The sequence below is a fragment of the Vigna radiata genome, unplaced genomic scaffold (assembly GCF_000741045.1).
Source record: "Vigna radiata var. radiata cultivar VC1973A unplaced genomic scaffold, Vradiata_ver6 scaffold_7, whole genome shotgun sequence".
NCBI lineage: Eukaryota > Viridiplantae > Streptophyta > Magnoliopsida > Fabales > Fabaceae > Vigna > Vigna radiata.
The window spans coordinates 4685779-4704863 of NW_014543262.1; the positions used below are offsets into that span (position 1 = coordinate 4685779).

General features: G+C 30.7%; 1 protein-coding gene across 3 annotated transcripts; it reads right to left on the reverse strand.

Moving 5' to 3' along the window:
* Window positions 1-2294: 2294 nt before the first annotated feature.
* Window positions 2295-5668, reverse strand: LOC106753994 (B2 protein). 3 transcript variants are annotated; one of them, XM_014635920.2, is made up of 6 exons: window positions 5536-5668; window positions 4052-4627; window positions 3861-3961; window positions 3068-3151; window positions 2873-2983; window positions 2295-2759 (listed from the first exon to the last, which is right to left on the reverse strand). In XM_014635920.2, the coding sequence occupies exons 2-6, from the start codon at window positions 4614-4616 to the stop codon at window positions 2712-2714; spliced, it is 909 nt and encodes a 302-aa protein (XP_014491406.1). In that variant the 5' UTR covers window positions 4617-4627; window positions 5536-5668; the 3' UTR covers window positions 2295-2711. The 3 variants fall into 3 exon arrangements, with proteins under 3 accessions (XP_014491406.1, XP_014491409.1, XP_014491407.1); XM_014635923.2 differs by having other exon boundaries at window positions 4052-4616; window positions 5536-5653; XM_014635921.2 differs by lacking the exon at window positions 5536-5668 and adding an exon at window positions 5355-5506.
* Window positions 5669-19085: the final 13417 nt, after the last annotated feature.

The following is a 19085-nucleotide window of genomic DNA, read 5'->3' on the forward strand; positions in this document are numbered from 1 at the left end:
AACAATCTTTAAACATCCTCACTTTTGTTCTTAAGCATTGCATAGCATACATAAGTTTCAGATATTCGAAAGCAATTCCGTGTTCGTTGGGAGACGACTTAGGGTTATTGTAGCCCTATCTACTTTCTTGAATACTACTAGGCAATACTGAAGTTGCCTTGAAAAGTAGTATTAATTTGATAGCTTTAACGACAGCTTATCAATGGTCTTCGCTACTATTGCATGTTTGTTGATCATTTTACTCGTTATATTTGGCTATATTCCAACCCTTTGCTACATTTGGAACTTGTAAACTAACCCTAAGAATGCATACTCATTTCCTTATTCCAAACAATGGGATTAGTTCTAAAAGGTACAAAAGAGAGATCATTTTTACCATTTTCTTCATAATTAAGAATCATAATGTCTAAACTAGACTTTTTTAACTCTTCATTTAATTCGTTAGCTTACATTGTAAGAAATCTCCTTAAGGTGTGTTTAGGGTTTGGACTTGACTTCCTTTCTTAGATTTTAGTTTTAGTTATTGTAGCTATTCGTTTAATAAGTTCTTCTTGCTCCATAATCATATTTATGGATGAACTTCCATGTATGACCTACTTGAAAAAATCATTAAAACATATAAACTTAAATGTTCACCCTTATATCATATCTTAATCAATTATTTCTATTGGCCTCAACTTTCTATGCAAAAGATAATTTTTTTTTTTTAACAGTATTAAAAACATCAAATTGAGTATGTAATCTCAAGATGGATTAATCTGCTATGTAAAATCATAAGGAAGCTTAGGAAATTGTCGTAAAGAGTAAATAACTCAACAAATTTAATTTAAGTTTGTATTACTTACATATTAAGTGTATTTACTTCTTTATAACTGTTATATTATAATTATTAAAAATATATTATTTAATGATTTGAAAAGACCAAACTTGTCTTGCTTTTCTTTTCAATATTAACCATCTATTTATGATACAATTTTATACGCTGATAAAAAAACAATACAAATTTATACAATACATATTTAAATAAAACATGATTAAATTCTTAAACTTAGTATTATTTATTTTGATTAAAAGCAGATAATCTTAACATAATCTTACTATCTATTAAAGTTAAACTATATTTGAAAAATCATATATCTAACTTCTTATACTTTAAGAGGGACTTTTGCCTACACTTCCAAGTTTTTTCCTTATCTCTAAACTTTCTCTTAATATATAAACTACATTTCTGATAAGGGAATTTTTTTTTTCTCTCTCTTATAATTATTTCACCAACCTAACATCTTCACCTACCTAACATCCTGGTCTTTTTGACCTAAATCTAATTTTGTACTTCCCTTCTTTAATCAAATTAGATTTTGAAATTCGATTTAAAAAATTACTAGATTTTGAAATTTAGCAATATATTTCTTTTAAATTTTGAAATTTAATAATTTTTATACTGAATTTTAGAATCCGATTAAAAGAAGAAAAATCTTATGTTAAATTTAAGTTAAATTATATTTAATATAATCATTGAATTTTAAAATTAGTAATTTTTTTAATTAGATTTTAAAATTTGATGAGTTGTTTAACTAGATTTCAAAATTCAATAAATTTTAAGATATGATAACTTAAGAAGATTTCAAAATTCTGTGAATTTTTAAATCAAATTTTAAAATTTAATGAATTTTTAAACTAGATTATAAAATTTGGTAATTTTTTAAACCTGGATTCTAAAATCTAATTTATTTTTTTAAGACATTCTCGGCCGAAACTAATAGTATTAAATTTACATAAATTAAATTCGTAAGCGGCATCACTCACCAGGAACAAATGGTCCGTTCAAATTTGTTAAAGCAATTTTCATATATATAATAATCCATCTGATTACTTTTATCAATTTTAAAAACCAATTTAGTTTTATCTACCGACATGAAATTACTTTCCAAAATATATTAATTTTTGAAAAATACATTAAAAATGTGCTGATTTTCAAATCTAATTTTTTAATTGAAAAGATATAATATGCACGAGAAACTTTGTATGAAAAAGAAAAGACAGGAGTCAACTGCCAATAGATTAAGAACTTTTTAGGGAATATCAATTTCAGACAATAATATCCAGAAATTTATAACAATTGTTATTAAAAAAAATAATAATACTTTTCAACTTAATACAAAGTTCTTTTATATATAAAAGCTAATCTTTTGGAGCCTCAATCAAAATTAATTGTTTCATAACTATATTTTACTAAACTTAGCATAACAAACTGATATTTACTAATCTATTGTAATGAAAGCAGATTACAGATGTAATCAATTATTGAGATAATCTATTTTCCACGAGCCCACGATCACTTCAGCCAACTCAATAGAGTTTAGAAGTAACCGAAACTTAAAATTTTTTATATTTGCTTAGTTCAACAAATTCATGATATACCAGTACAAACAGTTGTCTCTTTGATTGCAAACAAGGTCTGTACTAACTTAATCATACAAAAGTATTAAATGTCATGTAACAGCTACAAAGCATCTTCAGGGGATAAGATAGCACAACATTTATTCACCAACCAGACAAAAGGGTCTCACTCTCAACACGCTCCCTTTACTTCCCCCAAGATGATCCATCAACAAACTAATTTCCAAGCTTACGCTTCACGGAAAATCTGCCAAAACCACACAGCTGGCACACCAAAACCTACCTATTTTGCAAATTCCTCGTTTGTTTGCTTATGCTGCCGAACCAGCTTGCTCACATAAGTCCAACAGATCCAGAGTCTGCAATATCCAATAACAAAATTCACCCATCAAAGAGAGAGAAACAAGCAGTGACAACTCAATGTCAAAGAACAATTCTTTTTTAATAGAGAAAGAGCAATAGTCAAATATACCTCTGGAACTGACAGCTCAAGACGAAACTTTGGACCATCATAATGATGCAATACTGGCCTGAACGAATCTTCTTCCAATGCCTTGCAGAGTTTCCTAACACGGATTCTTACCTACGAGATGAGGGAATATTATTTATTCGATAATTGAATGACAGCTAGTAAACGAACTTCCTCATTTCAAAATTGTAATTCTACCTGAGCTGGAAACCTTGATTCGCCTTTGCATTTTTTATCCTCCCAGGCAGTTGGATCTATGTTAGAGCCACCAAAACTTGCTGCCTGCAACATAGGCCTTCAAAGTTAGAAAATAATCAACTAAATTTAATTTATCTATCATCAACTTTCTCAATTTTGGCCATTACATTTCAATAGTTGTTATGAACAATTATACAAAAGAAGGAAAAAAAAACTATCTACGTCTTTTCAAAAGATAGAACAAATACAAGATTCCCAATCTCTAATCAGACAAGAATACCCAAGCAAAGAAAAAACCAAAAACAAATGAGATCAAATTAGAACATTGCTATTTTTATCCTATGCATTAGGTAACCCCATTACTAGCTGTGCAACAGCAGCTAAATACAAATTCTTGATAATTTAGCCCCTCTAAAATCAATTTTTTTCTATCAATTAACATAACAACAAAAGCCTACCGATTAGATAATAGTATCTAAAAGTAATCTAATATAGACATGTTCTAAATGTATAAATAACAATGAAGAAGGAGGTTCTGTATTTCTGAAACGAGACAATATTTCCATGCCCGTAACATGTTTAGCACAGACACTAACGATTGGGCAACACAAATAGCTTTCATAGCTACTCTTGGGTGCAACTCCTTGAGAAATTACAATTAGCCCCATTTTGTGTCAATATCCTTTAAACCAGGAACACAAATTCAATATTTCATAGCCCTAAAATAAGATACATGCTGCATAGTCTGAAGCACAACATAATTAACTGTAGTTAGAAATTTAGAATAGCTTACCTCAAAAATGCCATGCAGCTGATGAGTAGTATAGTTATACAGAAATAGAGGTAATCCTGGTGTTATTGCCCGAACAGAATCTCGATACCTTGGAGGCAAGCCTACCAAAAATGATTGAAGTCAGTCATCACGGAGTATATGATTAATAATGTTCAAGACAGAAGAACAGATTCCATTTAATAAAAACACACCAAATAGCTGACGTTTCAAGTCTTCCTGCATTGTGTCATTGTTACAGACAAATATGTATCCTCCAAGCACCTCATTGCGTGGGAGTGTCTCGGCTGCAGGCAAGGTCTTAAACCTTTTGTCAGTTGCATTTGAGTTGTTGCTCTCATTGTTGTTGCTGTTGCCACTGTTATTGTTGGGCTCTTTGTTATGCTGAATATTACCACTATACTTGTTACTGTTCACATTACTCACCAAGTTTGCATTGTTTTTCTGATACACTGCATTCATACTGTAAACACTATTTCGAAGTGAGCTTTTGCTCATATTTTCAGTAAATTTAGAGTCCAGGTTCAACATGCTCAAGTTGAGAGAATCAAATTTGTTCTCTTCCTGGAACCCAAATTTATCCCTTGACCTTGTTTCAATGGGGCCCTTTGAAAGGTCAAGGTTATTCACACGCTCCCCCTTCAATCTTGTCTGTTCAGCCAACTTAGAAGCAACCATTAACCACTTGTGATCCTCTGACGCTTTTGAGTGTCCGCGAAGTTCATCACCCAATTGCCAGAAGCTCTGCATGTTTTCCATCTGTTGAAACCCTGACAAGTTATAAATACAATATAGACCACATTACGAATTAAATCAACAGAAAAAATACAGCAATAAACAGGACATAGTTAGCAAACATGCAATTGGGAAAAATGAAAATAATTCAACATCTTCCTCTTTTGTGCTGACATATATCAAACGCATAACTAGACTTATAACAGTTCATATGAGCATACAACAACATTTGCCATAAATTTGGAGGAGTACCATTGCCAACTACAGCAATCGAAAATTCTTACTTAAAGTTTTTTAAATTACACCAATATTGAGGACTAATAAGGGTAATTGATTATAAAACTTTATAGTAGTGGGCTTTTTGCAACTTCCAATAACCCCAAAAGCAAAAAAAGGAAAAAACATAAATCTAGTAATTTATAATTTTAACCATCACAAACAAAGCAAATAAAAGAGCTCTCAAATCTCATAATTCATTTTCAAAAACACTGGTTTCCTCCCTTTCCTTTCATGCAACTCCGCACGAAATCCAAGTATCCATGCACACAGCAGCAAACCCAATCACAAATCCAGCACCAAACAGCGAAAGTACGAACGCAAGTTCAAACTCAACAAAAAAACACAAATAAAACAAAACTAGAACCTTCACTCACATCTCGCACAAATATCCGCAGGCACGACGAAAATTAAAAAATACAACCAAGACCAAGGAAGGAAATCGAGGATCCGAAGAGAGCATTCACAGATAGAATAAGAAATTACCAAAATCAGCACAGTGAAGAGAGCAAAACACGACTTCAACGAAGAAAAGTAAACAGAGACGGAGGTTCCAAATCGAGAATTGATAACAAAATTAAGAAACTGACTAGACGAATTCCGAAGAAATAGACGAAGCCCTAGATTTAGGGATCCGAAGATGTGATGAGAGAGAAAAAGATAGTACCTTTTATGACTTCGCTGTGAAACTCGAAGACGCGAGTAAGAGAGAATAAGAGCGAAGGAGGAAAGAGATTTTGTAATAAGGTTTGTTTTTGTGTTTTACGTAAATGTCCATTAATGTTTCGGGGAACTACGTAGTTAACACTATGGATTTTGACTTTTCTTTTTCAAAATATGTAAATGCGTTAAAGTAGCCACTTTAGCATTAGATGTGTAAAACTTTATTAATTTAGTTCATGAGTTCAAATTTGAAACACAGGAAATATTTAAAAAAAATTGAATAGAGTTAGTTTTTATAAAAACTTTTTACAAATATGTATTAAACATTTTTAAGTTTTTAACTAACATTTAGGAAAATGTATATAAAGAAAAGTGAACAAGATAAATTTATTTTTATTCTTATTCATTCTGATTAAATTATGTTGAAAGCGTTTTATTTTTATTCTTATTTACTCTGATTAAATTAGGTTGAAAGCGTTTTATTAATTCTTCAAATATTGTAATAAGTTTCACCATTTTTTATTTAACTTTATCTAATTTGAATATACGAGTTTATCCATTCTTAGTTTAATACTAGTATTTTTTATTAGAGCATTTAGTTCAACTGAACTAAATAATCAAGTGTTTTGATTCTCTTTAGAATTTACAAACACAATGAAAGTGTTTTAGAAAAATAAGAACATATTAATGCTCGTAAAGAAAGTATGTTTTCAATGAAGTTCCGAGAAACACTAGAAGGAAGGTCGAATAGTGTTTCTAGAAGTCATCTTCGAAGCTGATATTTGACAACATTGATTTGGATGATCCTCATGAGTCGCAAAACGCTTAACATATAAGACACTGATCTAACATAAATGTTTATGGCTTGATAGTTTAGCTCTACTTCTATGACATCTAGGAGAAAAGACTCTTAAGGGAAGATGTGTCTAATAATTAGCGCGAGTGTTAACTGTTTGTTTTGCAAACATATGCTACGTTTGTAGATAAAATGCTTGTAGAGCAAAAACACTATACACACATTTTATACTATTTCACTTAACTAAGTCACATCTAGTTCTTCTCTAAGATATCTTAGAGGGTTCTACTAGATTTTCAATGAAGTACATCAGATGACTTTGATGATGAGGTAAACTTTTCAGATCTACACTCAATATGAAATGCATATTATGAACTGTTATCGTATTCATCTAAATTGTCATGTACATATAAAAAATTGTGTGATCAACGTATGGAACTCCTAATATAGAAAAATAAACCTAAAAGGTAGAGTATATGCATCTAGGGATAATGTTAAGATACTTCAACAAAGGTTAGTATTCTTAGGTTAGAGTTGAGTGTCACAGAACATGAAAAAGAAGAAACTAGGTTGTGAAGTAGGAAACTTGTAGATAATACAACAATAGTCAAAGATGTTAAAATCATAGAATCTCTTAGGCATGAGAATGATACCATCACAAAAATTCTCAATAGAACTCTTGAGGGAAATGATAGGTTAAATCGTCTATTAAGAGAAAGTAGACACCTATCTAACAAACAAGGTCTATGTTACACAAAACCCAATACAAAACATGTATATAAAACTAACGATAGTAGTTTCAGTAGGTTAAGTAATGATGCATCAACTTCTAAAAAGAAGAAAATGCATGTATCTAACAAGTTAGAACCCAATTGGTTATGGGTACCTAAGAGTAAAATAATTCCTCTTGCATATATGTTTAATGACCGAAAAGAAAGCCCTATCACGGTACCTAGACAGTGGTTATTCACGTCACATGACGAGAGAAAAATGTATGTTCCTAAACCTAAGGAACAAGAAAGGAGGTTCAGTCACTTCTTGAGGAAACCAAAAAGGCAGAATCGTAGGCATTGGAAAGATAAGTACAAATTTTCCCCTTCCATTCATAATCTGTTTAGGGTATTAAGAAGGGTTTGTAAATTGACCTATTGTTCCTCCTTATTTGCTTGAAACATTGCGACAATACGTGCTTCTTGTCGCGCATTATTCTCGGCAATTAAGTGAGGAACGTGGGTTAGGAGTTCTTGGGGTTTGAGGTCAGAAGGTAGTTCTGGGATGGTTGGGGTGGGATTATGGCTAAGGATTGGGGAATAGACATAAGGGGTTGAGAGGGGGTAGGGGTTGGCTAATAGATAGGGTGACAAGTTCTTGGTCTTGGATGACTGGGCTTAGGGATCAAAGTGTTAAGACAAGATCATTTATAAGACTCAATGTTTAAACGTCCTCCTATGTTTTGAAGTTTAACAAACAACAATAAACGAAATGAGCATATGACAAAGTGTTATATATCTTTAGGAAAATAATATAGTTTGAAGATAAGCATTTTATGAAAAAGCTTTACGAAATCCAAATGTTGTAAGAAAAGATTTAGTAAACACACTAATATATGAGAAGGCGCACTATCAAACGATTTCCTCACAAAATGCATCAATGTGTTATATGAAAGTCCTGTTAAACGTGCTCATGCTATACTTTGCTAAATAATGTTAGACAAGCTCTCATTGTGATGTATAAAATGATGATTTTGGTAAACACGCTAAAAGGTATAAACAATGTACCAAAAACATGTGTTGAAAAACATCTTACTAAATGCACTATTTAACCAAACAAATAATCACTAAACAAAGCACTGTTAGGAAAATCCTTTCACAGGCTAAATGATACCTTATAGCAAACAACGTTTTCATCCAACGATGAAACTTTTATGAACTGCTTGGTATCTGTACTAGATTGCTTAAACGATCAAGTCTTGCTTGAGCAATAGAAAATTTTGAAAAGCTTATATTCTAAACGCGTATTAAAGAGCATTAAACGCATAATGTTTCAAAACAACAAAAGTGATAAGAAAAGGGTATATATGTCTGCATGTATATCTACTTTACTCTATGCAAATTACCTATGTTAAGCATTCACTTGCTCTATCAAATACAAGTCAAAAGTGAACGTTAAAGATAAAGAAGACATTGACAAAATTTTCTCTGTATCAAAAGTTGCACCAAAGAGTTTGTAAAATCTACTTTTTTGATAAAGTACTGAAAAAGCATGTATACTCTTAGAAGTTGACTTTAAGCTACGACTGCTACCTTCGAAAAGGACAAGAAGATCCGAAGACCGAAACAAGTATTATTTAATAGACATTTTCTTGAAGAATATAAATTAAAGATCCTTGAAGACAAGAGCAAAATAATAAGCACACAAATACGAAAGAAATCATTTGAGAAGAAAATAAAGCTAAAAAGAAAAGAAAATACTCTCAAGCTTCAGAGAATCATAAGCTAATGGTTGTAAGAAGAGAGAAAGCTCTGAGAGTCCGTTAGATTGAATTGTATTGTAAACACATCCTCTTAATTATAGTAATCGTCTAAGGACTTGTAAGCGATTTGATTGATTACACATTCTGAAAAGAATACAAACACTTAACGCTTAACTCGGTGGGGGTTAAATGGTAGCTATAAGGGTTTCTCTAGTGGAAACCAATAATGAGTGAAACTCAACTAGACAATATATCTTGAGGATACTAGGATTATCTAGGAATATCAAGAGTGATGAAGAATATTGCATAACCAGGAGTTGGTGATACTCGATTCTAGTTAGAATAACGGGGTTACTAGGATTGACTAAGTGATACCAAGAGTGAGTCAAACTCAACTAGATAGTGTATTAGGAAGATACCGGGAGTGTCAAGGCATACTAGGAGTGGTGAAGAATATTGTACAAATGATTAAATCCTACCTGAACGGTAGAAAATGTGAAAAACACTTTGTTGTTTTGAACATGCATTAAATGTCATTAAATGCACAACATTGAAAAACAACAAAAGTGATAAGAAAAATGACATATTTGCCTGCCTGCATATTTACTCTACTCTATGCAGATTATCTATGTCATGTATCCACCTACTCCATCCAATACAAATTAGAAGTGGATGTTAGAGACAAACAAGACATTCACGGAATGTTCTTCCTATCAAAAGTCACACCAGAACGTTCGTACAACCCACTTTTGAAAAAAAAAAAACTGAAAAAGTATGTCTGCTTTGACAAATTGACTTTAACCAATGGTTGCTACCTACGACAAGGCTAAAAAGATCTCAAGTCGAAGCAAAGTACTATCTAACGACATTTTTTTGAAGCCTATATATTGAAGAATGTAAAAGAAAAGAGCAAGAGAATAAACACACGAATACAAAAAAGAATATTTGTGAAGAAAAGAAAAGCTCAAAAGAGAAAGAAAATACTCCCAAGCTTCATTGAAATATAAGCTTACGATTGTAAGAAGAGAGAAAATTTTGAGAGTCTGTTAAATTGAATTATATTATATACATATCCTCTCTGCGAGAGTAACGATCTAAGGACTTGTACCAAATTTGTTTGATTGTAAATTTTAAAGAGAGTTCAAACACTTTACGTTTAACTCGGTGGGGTTAAACAGTTGTTAGACAAGTTTGTCTAGTGGAAACCAGGAGTGGGTAAAACTCAACTAGATAGTGTATCGGAAAGATATCGGGAGTGTCTAAGATACCAAGAGTGGCGGAGAATACTGTGTAACTAGGAATGGGTGAAGGATGGTTATTGTTAGAGTAACGTGGTTACTTGGAGTGACTAGGTGATACTAGGAGTGGTGAGAATACTTAGTTGTAATCTTGTTGTAGATTATAGTGGAACCCTCTAAGAGGTCTTAGAGGAGATTGGACGTAGCTTGGTGGAGCGAACTAGTATAAAAATCATTGTGTTCATTGCTTTAATTTTGCTAAACGCTCCTTTTACAAACTCTACAGTAGCGCGTTTTCCTAACTATCATAAAATCTCTTGTCACCAAATGTTATTTCTATCAAGAGTTGGTCTTTATAAGAACGTTGCAACTAGCTCATTTAAACGATTGAAAAATATTTGATTGAGAACTTATAGTTTGAACAGAACTTTCAAGTCAAACGTTTAACAACTTATATAAAAGTCTTTTAATACTTGACAAGTTTGATAAACTATATCCCTTGCGAAAAGTTTTCTTATAATAATATTCAACCTCCCTTTTCTAGTGTTTTCCAGGTACTTCAACCTAAACTTATAAAGGGAGGTGTTTCCCCAATGTAAATTCACTTTTGAATTTGAGTAAAGTTATGCTACTAATTTTATACCATACTACTCAACTTAGGTCACCAAGGCTAAAGCACCCTTTCTAGGTTTCCTCTAGCCACTTTTCCTTAAAAGTTGATCCAACCTCTCTTAAAAGCATCCAAACACCACCATAATCTCTCCCTTTGCTTGAGTCATATAGCTTGGAGGAGGAGATATCATCTTATCACATCAAAACCACCATATGACACCACATTTTCAACACCATCAAGCTTTTGCAAACCATCACCCATTTGGGAGTCTTCCCTTGAATTGAGTCATATAGATTGGAAGAGCACGATCCAATAAGACGCTTTAAGCCTCTTCATTATGGAGTCGCCAAAACCTATGCCTATTTGGACCATATATACAAATTAAAACTAAATCTCAATAGTTTAGTGTATTGGTTATTATTTGTTACATTGTTATTATATTTCTCAAGTAAGTATTATAACATAGACCCACGATTCGTATTGATACTCTAAATACAACTAATATTTCTTAAGGAATGATCACTTTCATAATCATTCATACTTACTATATTTACAAAAATCATAAATTCTCTTATTAACTTGAATATCGGTGAATCTTTTACAAGTGGATCTCTTCTTTCAAAACAGTAAAAAATTCCATCGTGACAAGCAAGCACTTTCTTTCATAGCTACAATTTTTTTAATAATTACAAATTGAGAAATTAATACTTTCATAAATAATGATTAAAATGATGAATTTCTTATATTTATGGATTAAAACTATTTTTTATCATAACTTTTAGGTCGGTGGGAAGGAGAGGGTGTATTCATTGGATGTGGAGTCTACTAAATAAGTATCACGAGGCCCTCGCGCTCAGAGGTTGCCGGAAATAATGCGCCATAAATTTATGGCAGAGCACCATAACATGAATGCGCGTGAGTGAGGTGCGGATAAACTTCAACACTTTCTTTTTCTCTTCATTTTACGAAAAAATGTAGAGTAGAAAAGAGTTACATTAAATAAAAATATTAAATTTTTCTTCTTGTCAGAAAGGGAAAATGAAAAATACTCGTTCTAGAATTGCCAGAATAAATCTATTTCTACCGAATTGGCATCAAATGAGTGAAAAATGATCACCTTTTAAACAATTTATTTTAGTATTTTAAAATTAAATGATTTTTACAACAAAAAGTAGGAAATGAGAGAATGTTTTATCTTAAAAAAATAGTGGAGCAATTTTTTTTTTGGATTAACCATATTTGTTTTATCAAAATTTAGATCGGGCTAGTACGATATTTTTAAAAAATAAAAAGATATAAAAGAAAGTAAAATCGGGATCTCCTAAAATGAAAATTATTAATTTAACTAAGAATTAAATAAATGATAAAGGCATAAAAATAAAAATGTTAGGCCGCAATATAGTATTGAAATTAATGAATAATTAAAAATAGAAGCTAAGAATTAAAAGAAGTTAGTAATTAAACTTTAGCACACACAAAAAAAAAGATAATTTTTAAATTACATTATACTAATATTTTTTAATATTAAGTAGATTTATGAAGTTTTAATATAGAAATATAAACATAAATAAAATTAAAAATATAAACATAAATAATAAAAAATAAATAGTTTAAAAGAGTGTATAGTGAATAAAATTTGGTTTTTTTATTAACAAAAATTCTTATTATAAATAAGAAATTATAATTTACACTTTGCTCTAGCTAGCGAGAACTTCTTCATGTATAAAAAGTAAAGATCAAATGGTCAACGGTTCCTATATAAAATCTTATCTCCAATGGTGCTAATAGATTTTTCTTATATTTTTACTATTGTGGAATGTTTGCTTTTCACGCTGACAGTATCTATTGGTTTATCTTGTATTACATATTTGTATTGTAGTTATAGATTATAGGGTTAAATATGTTTTTAGTCCTTATACTTTGGAACGATTTTGGTTTTAGTCTCTCTTTTAACCTAAGGTACAATTTAATCCTTTAACTTTAGAAAACTCTGGTTTTAGTCTTTTTTACCAAATTTTTTTAACTTTATTTATTGTTTCAAGCACGTTTCATTATAGCATTTGAATTGTTTACACTGTTTGACACATTTTTGTTTCAATATTAACCTAGAAACGCGCTTGAAACAGCAAATAAAATTAAAAAAATTTGGTAAAAAGGACTAAAATCAAAGTTTTCTAAAGTTGAAGAACTAAATTGTACCTTAGTTTAAAAGAGAAACTAAAATCAAAATCGTCCCAAAGTATAGAGACTAAAAACATATTTAACCCTAGATTATATTTAGGTGACCGCTCTTCGAAACTATTTTTATCATTACCTTTAATTGACATTGCTCGTTTAAGCTTATTTTCAACTCTTCTCTTTATCTCGATTTTGAATCTCTGATGAAATATAAAAGATAATTCAAATTGAAAACATAATAATTAGATAGGAATGGAACAAAGTCATAATTTAATGCATTAATATAAGTTAAGAAATATTTGCTACAAAAATCTTAATATTTTATAAGAATCAATATTTTAAAATAAGAATAAAGAGAATCGTTTTTTTATATAAAAAATCAAATTTAATATATGATTAAAAATGTTTATATCAACTTTTGGTATTTTTTATATAAAAGTTTAAGAATATGCGAAATGTTTATGTTGGACGAAATTAAGAGAGAGGATGATTTTTTTTGTTAATAAAAGTTGTACGTTTAAAAAGTTTTTCTTTTTTAAGATCAAAGTTCAATTAATTTTTTTTCTTTATAATAACAACAAATAATTTAAAGAGTGTAGGAAAAGAAAAATTACAATGTATTTTATATTAGTTTGGATAAAAAAAAATCTCATGTTTAGTTGTTAATATCTCAAAAGAGAGATTAACTCAAACATTAAAATAAAGTAAATTTATAATCATAGAGGAAAGGGTTTAAGGTTTAGAGAACACATCTCTTGAAGACACAAAAGATGAAAGACACATTTCTTGAAACACATAAGGAATGAATCACCTCCGTTGCCTCACACAAAATATGAACAACTTCTTCTAGCAACAACAACACTCAATCACTCAAGACCCACTAGGTGAAACTTATAGCTCTACTCATACTAGGTTTTTCAAAGCTCATTGGTAAAGGACTATCCCTTGATCCAATAAAAGAAGAACTTGAGGAAGAGTCATTGCAATTAAAAGGACCTATGATAAGGTTAAGGAGAAAACAGTTGGAAGAACAAATCTCCTCAAGGCAGGTGATGTTCCATAAAGATTGGAATTCAAAGGACATGAAAATAATGGTTTGGAGCATAATTATACAATAGTTTAGAAAATTAAAAATATTTGTAATCTTCTTTTAATTGCTAACAATTTGCTTCTATTTTTAAAATTTCAAGCTATTTTTAGGTCCAATTTCTTTGGGTTTTCTTTTAGGGTTTCTTAGGTGCCTTTATGCCAAATATAGTGTATGGAAAGACCTGTCTGATGTTTATTGCTAGACTTGTCTAATCAATACATCGATAAAGTCATTTAATATGTATTGCTAAAATTGTTTAATCAATATATAGACACACTTGTATAATGTGTATTGTTAGACTCATCTAATAAGTGTATATTCAAACTCGTGTAATGTTTATTGCAAGATTCGTCTAATTAGTGAGTGGAAAAACTTGTCTAATGTGTATTAGTAAACTTGTGTAATTTATGTATAGCCAAACTTGTTTAATGTATACTAGTAGACTTGTCTAATTAGTGTATAAACATACTCGTCTAGTATTTATTGCTAGAATTGTTTAATTAGTGTATGGACATAATCGTCTAACCAATGTATCTACATACTCATTTAATTGTATTTCAAGACTTGTTTAAGTAGTGAATGGACAAACTCGTCTAATGTGTATTAGTAGACTCGTATAATTTGCATATGGAGACAAAGACTTGTGTAATGTATTGTCATACTTATCTAATTAGTGTATAGATAACTCAATTAGTGTTTGTTGTTAGATTTATTTAATTAGTATATGGATAGACTCGTCTAATCCTAGACCCATTATTTAATGTGTGGAATAATTTATCTAATATTTTTGGTTATACATGTTTAGTAATTGTATGGACAAATTCATTTAATGTATATTGTTAAATTTGTATATTGTTAGACTCATATAATGTTCTTTGCAATATTTGTCTAGTGTGTGTTGTTATAGTCATCTAATCAATTTACATTTCATATATATTTGTAGACTAGATAATGAAAAAATAAATACATTACTGGCATATTTTAAAACAATTAGTTTGTTAGTTTTTACTTTTTGTTTCAATCTTACAAAAGTCTTAAACTCTATATTTTCAAGTTGAAAATAATAAAAAGTGAATTTAGAGAATATAAAACAAAATTTATAATATTAAGAAATATGATTTTGTTATTTCAAATATCTAATTTAAACATCTGTTAAGTATAATATTTTAATTTATTTTGTTACAAATATAATTATTTAAAACCTTATGCCTGAAATACCTGGAAAGCACTAGAAAGGGGGAGGAGGGGGAGGGGGGGATTGAAAAGTGTTATAGGAAAATTTTTCGTCAGAAATGTAGTTTAACAACCTTGTCAATGATTAAACGATTTATATAAGTTGTTAAACACTTGATTTAGAAATTTCTGTTCAAACTGCAAGTTCTCAAATAAATATTTTTCAATCATCTAGTCTAATATGTTGTAGTGATTTGAAAAAATAGCTCTTAATAAAAATAACGTTTGGTGATAAGAACTCTTATAAAGGGTTGAGATAAAAGACAACCGCAAAGTTTGAAAAAAAAAACGTTTAGCAAGATTGAAGTAATAAACACAATTATTTTATACTGGTTGTAAGATTTGTGAAAAATAGGAGTCTTAGAAATAAGGCAGTCTTGTGACTTTAGTATTTTTGTTTGGAAATTAGTGTTATTAAGTTAGAACATAATTTCTATGTTATTTTATTTATATTTTGGCTTAGGGACAAAAAGGGTCTTTTACCTTTTATTAATTAGGTGTAAGAAATTAAAATAAGGGGTGTAGAAAAGAAAAACATTCAAATTAAATAATGTGGGAATTTAATAAAAAAAATTAGATAAATTGTTAGAAAAGTGATGCCTTATATCTCAAGCCAAGAGGGGACGAGGTGAATTGATATTTGTTTTCGAAAAGTTTTGCAAAATGTTCAAATTTTCTTGAAATTAATAAAGTAAGTATATGAATCAACCATCAAAGAGAAGGATAGAAAGATCAACACAAAGATTTATATTGGTTCGACCAAGCCTACATCCAATCTCCTTTCTAACTCAATATCACTTACAGTAACAAGATGTGAACACCTCACAATCTTACCAAAACCAGAAAGCAATCCCAACTTTCTGAACACCTTGAGAGTAATCTCAACTCTCAACGAAGAGCACCACGATTCTCTCCTTTTGGCTAACTTGCACAGGAACACAATCCTCTTGATTGCAAATGTAGACATTGATCTTCACAGAATACACCAACAATGCAGATATGACCAACAATGATTCAACTCAACCTTCTTGGAAGAATCTTGATAATTTTATCCAAATGTATGATCTTAATTCTCCAAGACGTTCTTAGATGCTCTTGCAATCAATACTAAAACAACAAGTTAGTTATGAAAGTGAATGTTCATAGAAATTGTATTGAAACAATGTGTAAGACAATAGGATTTTCAATTATGCAAATAATGTAATTTGTTAAGTTTTTCTTTTTGCTTTAATAATTTTACATATGTTTCAGATTTAACAGATTAAACAACGCATGCAATCGGTTAGATAATTCATACAAGCCAACAACCACTTAAGATATGCTCGAGTAGTCCAGCAATTCAGCTAAGAAACATGTAATTCTACTACATAAGGACAAGGAAGACACCATCACCTCCATACAAGGAAGGTTCAATACCCGAACAACCCTTCCTTTGCACTCAAGGTAAAAAGAAGCACATATCCGCCGATAAACTTAGGATTTACTAGGTACAGTAAGTCCCCTACTCTTATGCTCATTGGTCACACACTCATGCTCCAAATGTCAACCATAAGTCAAACCTAACTAATGAATCAATAATTTGTACTATTCACTTAGCTTTCTACATCAACTTTAATTAGTGAATTGTGTTTAAATCTCTATTATGGTCTCATTTTCGTTAATTGGGCTTATATTGACTAGTAATTCTTATTTTAATTATTTTGAATTCTTTGATCTTAACTATTCCAATTATTATTTGCAGGACAATTTTGGAATCATATTTTGGGACAACAAGAGTGTGGCCACATCATTTATCATTATCCATGTCAACATTTTATTCTTATTTCGTTTTTATTGGCTTTGGGCCTATTTTTGGGCAGATTTTGTAGAAGCCCATATGATCGAGGTCGTAGCCAAATTAAATTTAGTATGCAATTAAGTGTAGTATAATACTAGGAAGTGACTCCTAGGTCGTCTCTCAAGAACCAAATTGTTACCAATGAGGAGCATTGGTAAATCTTGAAGTAATTTGTTTTGATGATGCTACAAGAATTTTAACCTGAAGAAGATATTTGAGATAGTTTTTAAAAGCAAGTTGTAGATTATGAATGTAGTAGGAAAGTCCTCAAAATTTGTAAAACTTGTATTTTAGATAATGTACTGAAATAATCGATTTTGAGAAGCAATAATCGATTATCATGACTCTTTCAGGAATAATCGATTATCATTCCAAATAATTGATTATCATTTTTTGAAAAACCTGTAACGGACTTGAATAATCGATTATCACTTACAATAATCAATTATTACTGGCAGTTGGGACTTGACCTTTGATATTCAGACTGACTGATTATATATTGGACTTCTGAGAACTTCAGAAGTAACATTGTTGAACATAAGCTCTTGCAGAATATTGTTTTTCAGAGGAAGTTCTCAAAAGCATTGTTCAGTTCCCTTGCTTGGTCTCGTGAATAGGAGAAGCTCGTGTTTCGTGTGTCGATAGTCAGAGCAGTTCTCTTCGAGTTAGCAAGGTGCTCTGCCTGGTCTCGTGAATAGGAGAAGCTCGCATATCGTGTGTCGATAGTCAGAGTGGTTCTCTTTAAGTTGGCAGAGTGTTCATCTTCCGGTTCGTTCGTCGAAGGAAGGTTCAATCATCATATTTTATTCACTATTTTTGTAATCTGTGAAACTCATTTTTAGTGAAACTGTTAATCACTTTTTATAGTGATTAACGACTGGACGTAGATTCTTTTGAATCGAACCAGAATAAAAATTATTTGTGTGATTTTTTCTACACCCTACACTCTTTACTTTTATTTGCACATCAATTGTTCGATAAATTTTCCCTTAAAAAATTAAACTGACCATTTTAATTTAAAAAGTGACGAACACGCTTTCCGCTACTTTAAGTTTTATTCCGCTGCGTTATACTCTATCTCCGAACGATAACGATTGTCCGACACAAATGTGGTTCAGGCAATAGGTTGAAACACATGGTGAGGAAATGAATGGAAAGCACAAAACTAAAAACATATTTAAAGCAAAAAACTAAAAACATATTTAAAACGATTGGTCACTAGCTCCATTACATGCTTCAAATCACAAATTAACAACAATTAAACACTACTCTAACCCCTAATCCAACACAAGCTAACAAATTAAGAAAAGATTATCCATGTTTCATAATTGCGAACTAAATGAATGTAACACACCTATTCCATCCATTCTATTCCATATACAGATTAATCAACTAAGCGAAGATTCAATCACCTATAGGGCAACTAAGTGTATACCCATTGCAAGAACACAACCAGATTTAATAGAATGTCAAATTAGAGCAGCAAATCACACACTTCCAACTCAGAAATCTCAAGGAAACAATGTAAAATCACTAATGACCAACCAAAAACACTTACTACCATTAAAGTGATGTTAAAATAGCAAATTCGAATTGAAAACAACATTCAAAACTGGAACGAAAATCCCCATAACAGAATTGTAAAACAACTTCAAAAATGCAACAGAAACTGAAACACAAACTTAAATTAATACTGAAAATGTAAATGAAATTGGAAAATGTAAATGGAAAGTAGTGAAAGAGGGTAAAACAAAAGTGGAAATGACACTGAAAGCAAGAAACGAAATTCAAATTGCAATTGAAAAACAGAATGAATTTGATACAAGAAAAAGGAAATCGAAAGCAAACCTAAATCCCCAAAGGGGGGAGGGGGTGGAAAACTTCCCGAGCTTTACATCGAAAAAGAGAAAAACAAAAAATGAGGGAGAGAGCCAAAACCTAAAAGCTGATTTGAGGTTTATAGACCCCAAATTACAATTATACCCTTAGTATGAGCTTCTCCTAAAAATTGACCAAAAAGAGGCCCAAAAGTCAAATTTGTCCAAAACTAACATAATTAAAATTACAAAATGAAATTAATTACAATTATTGACGTG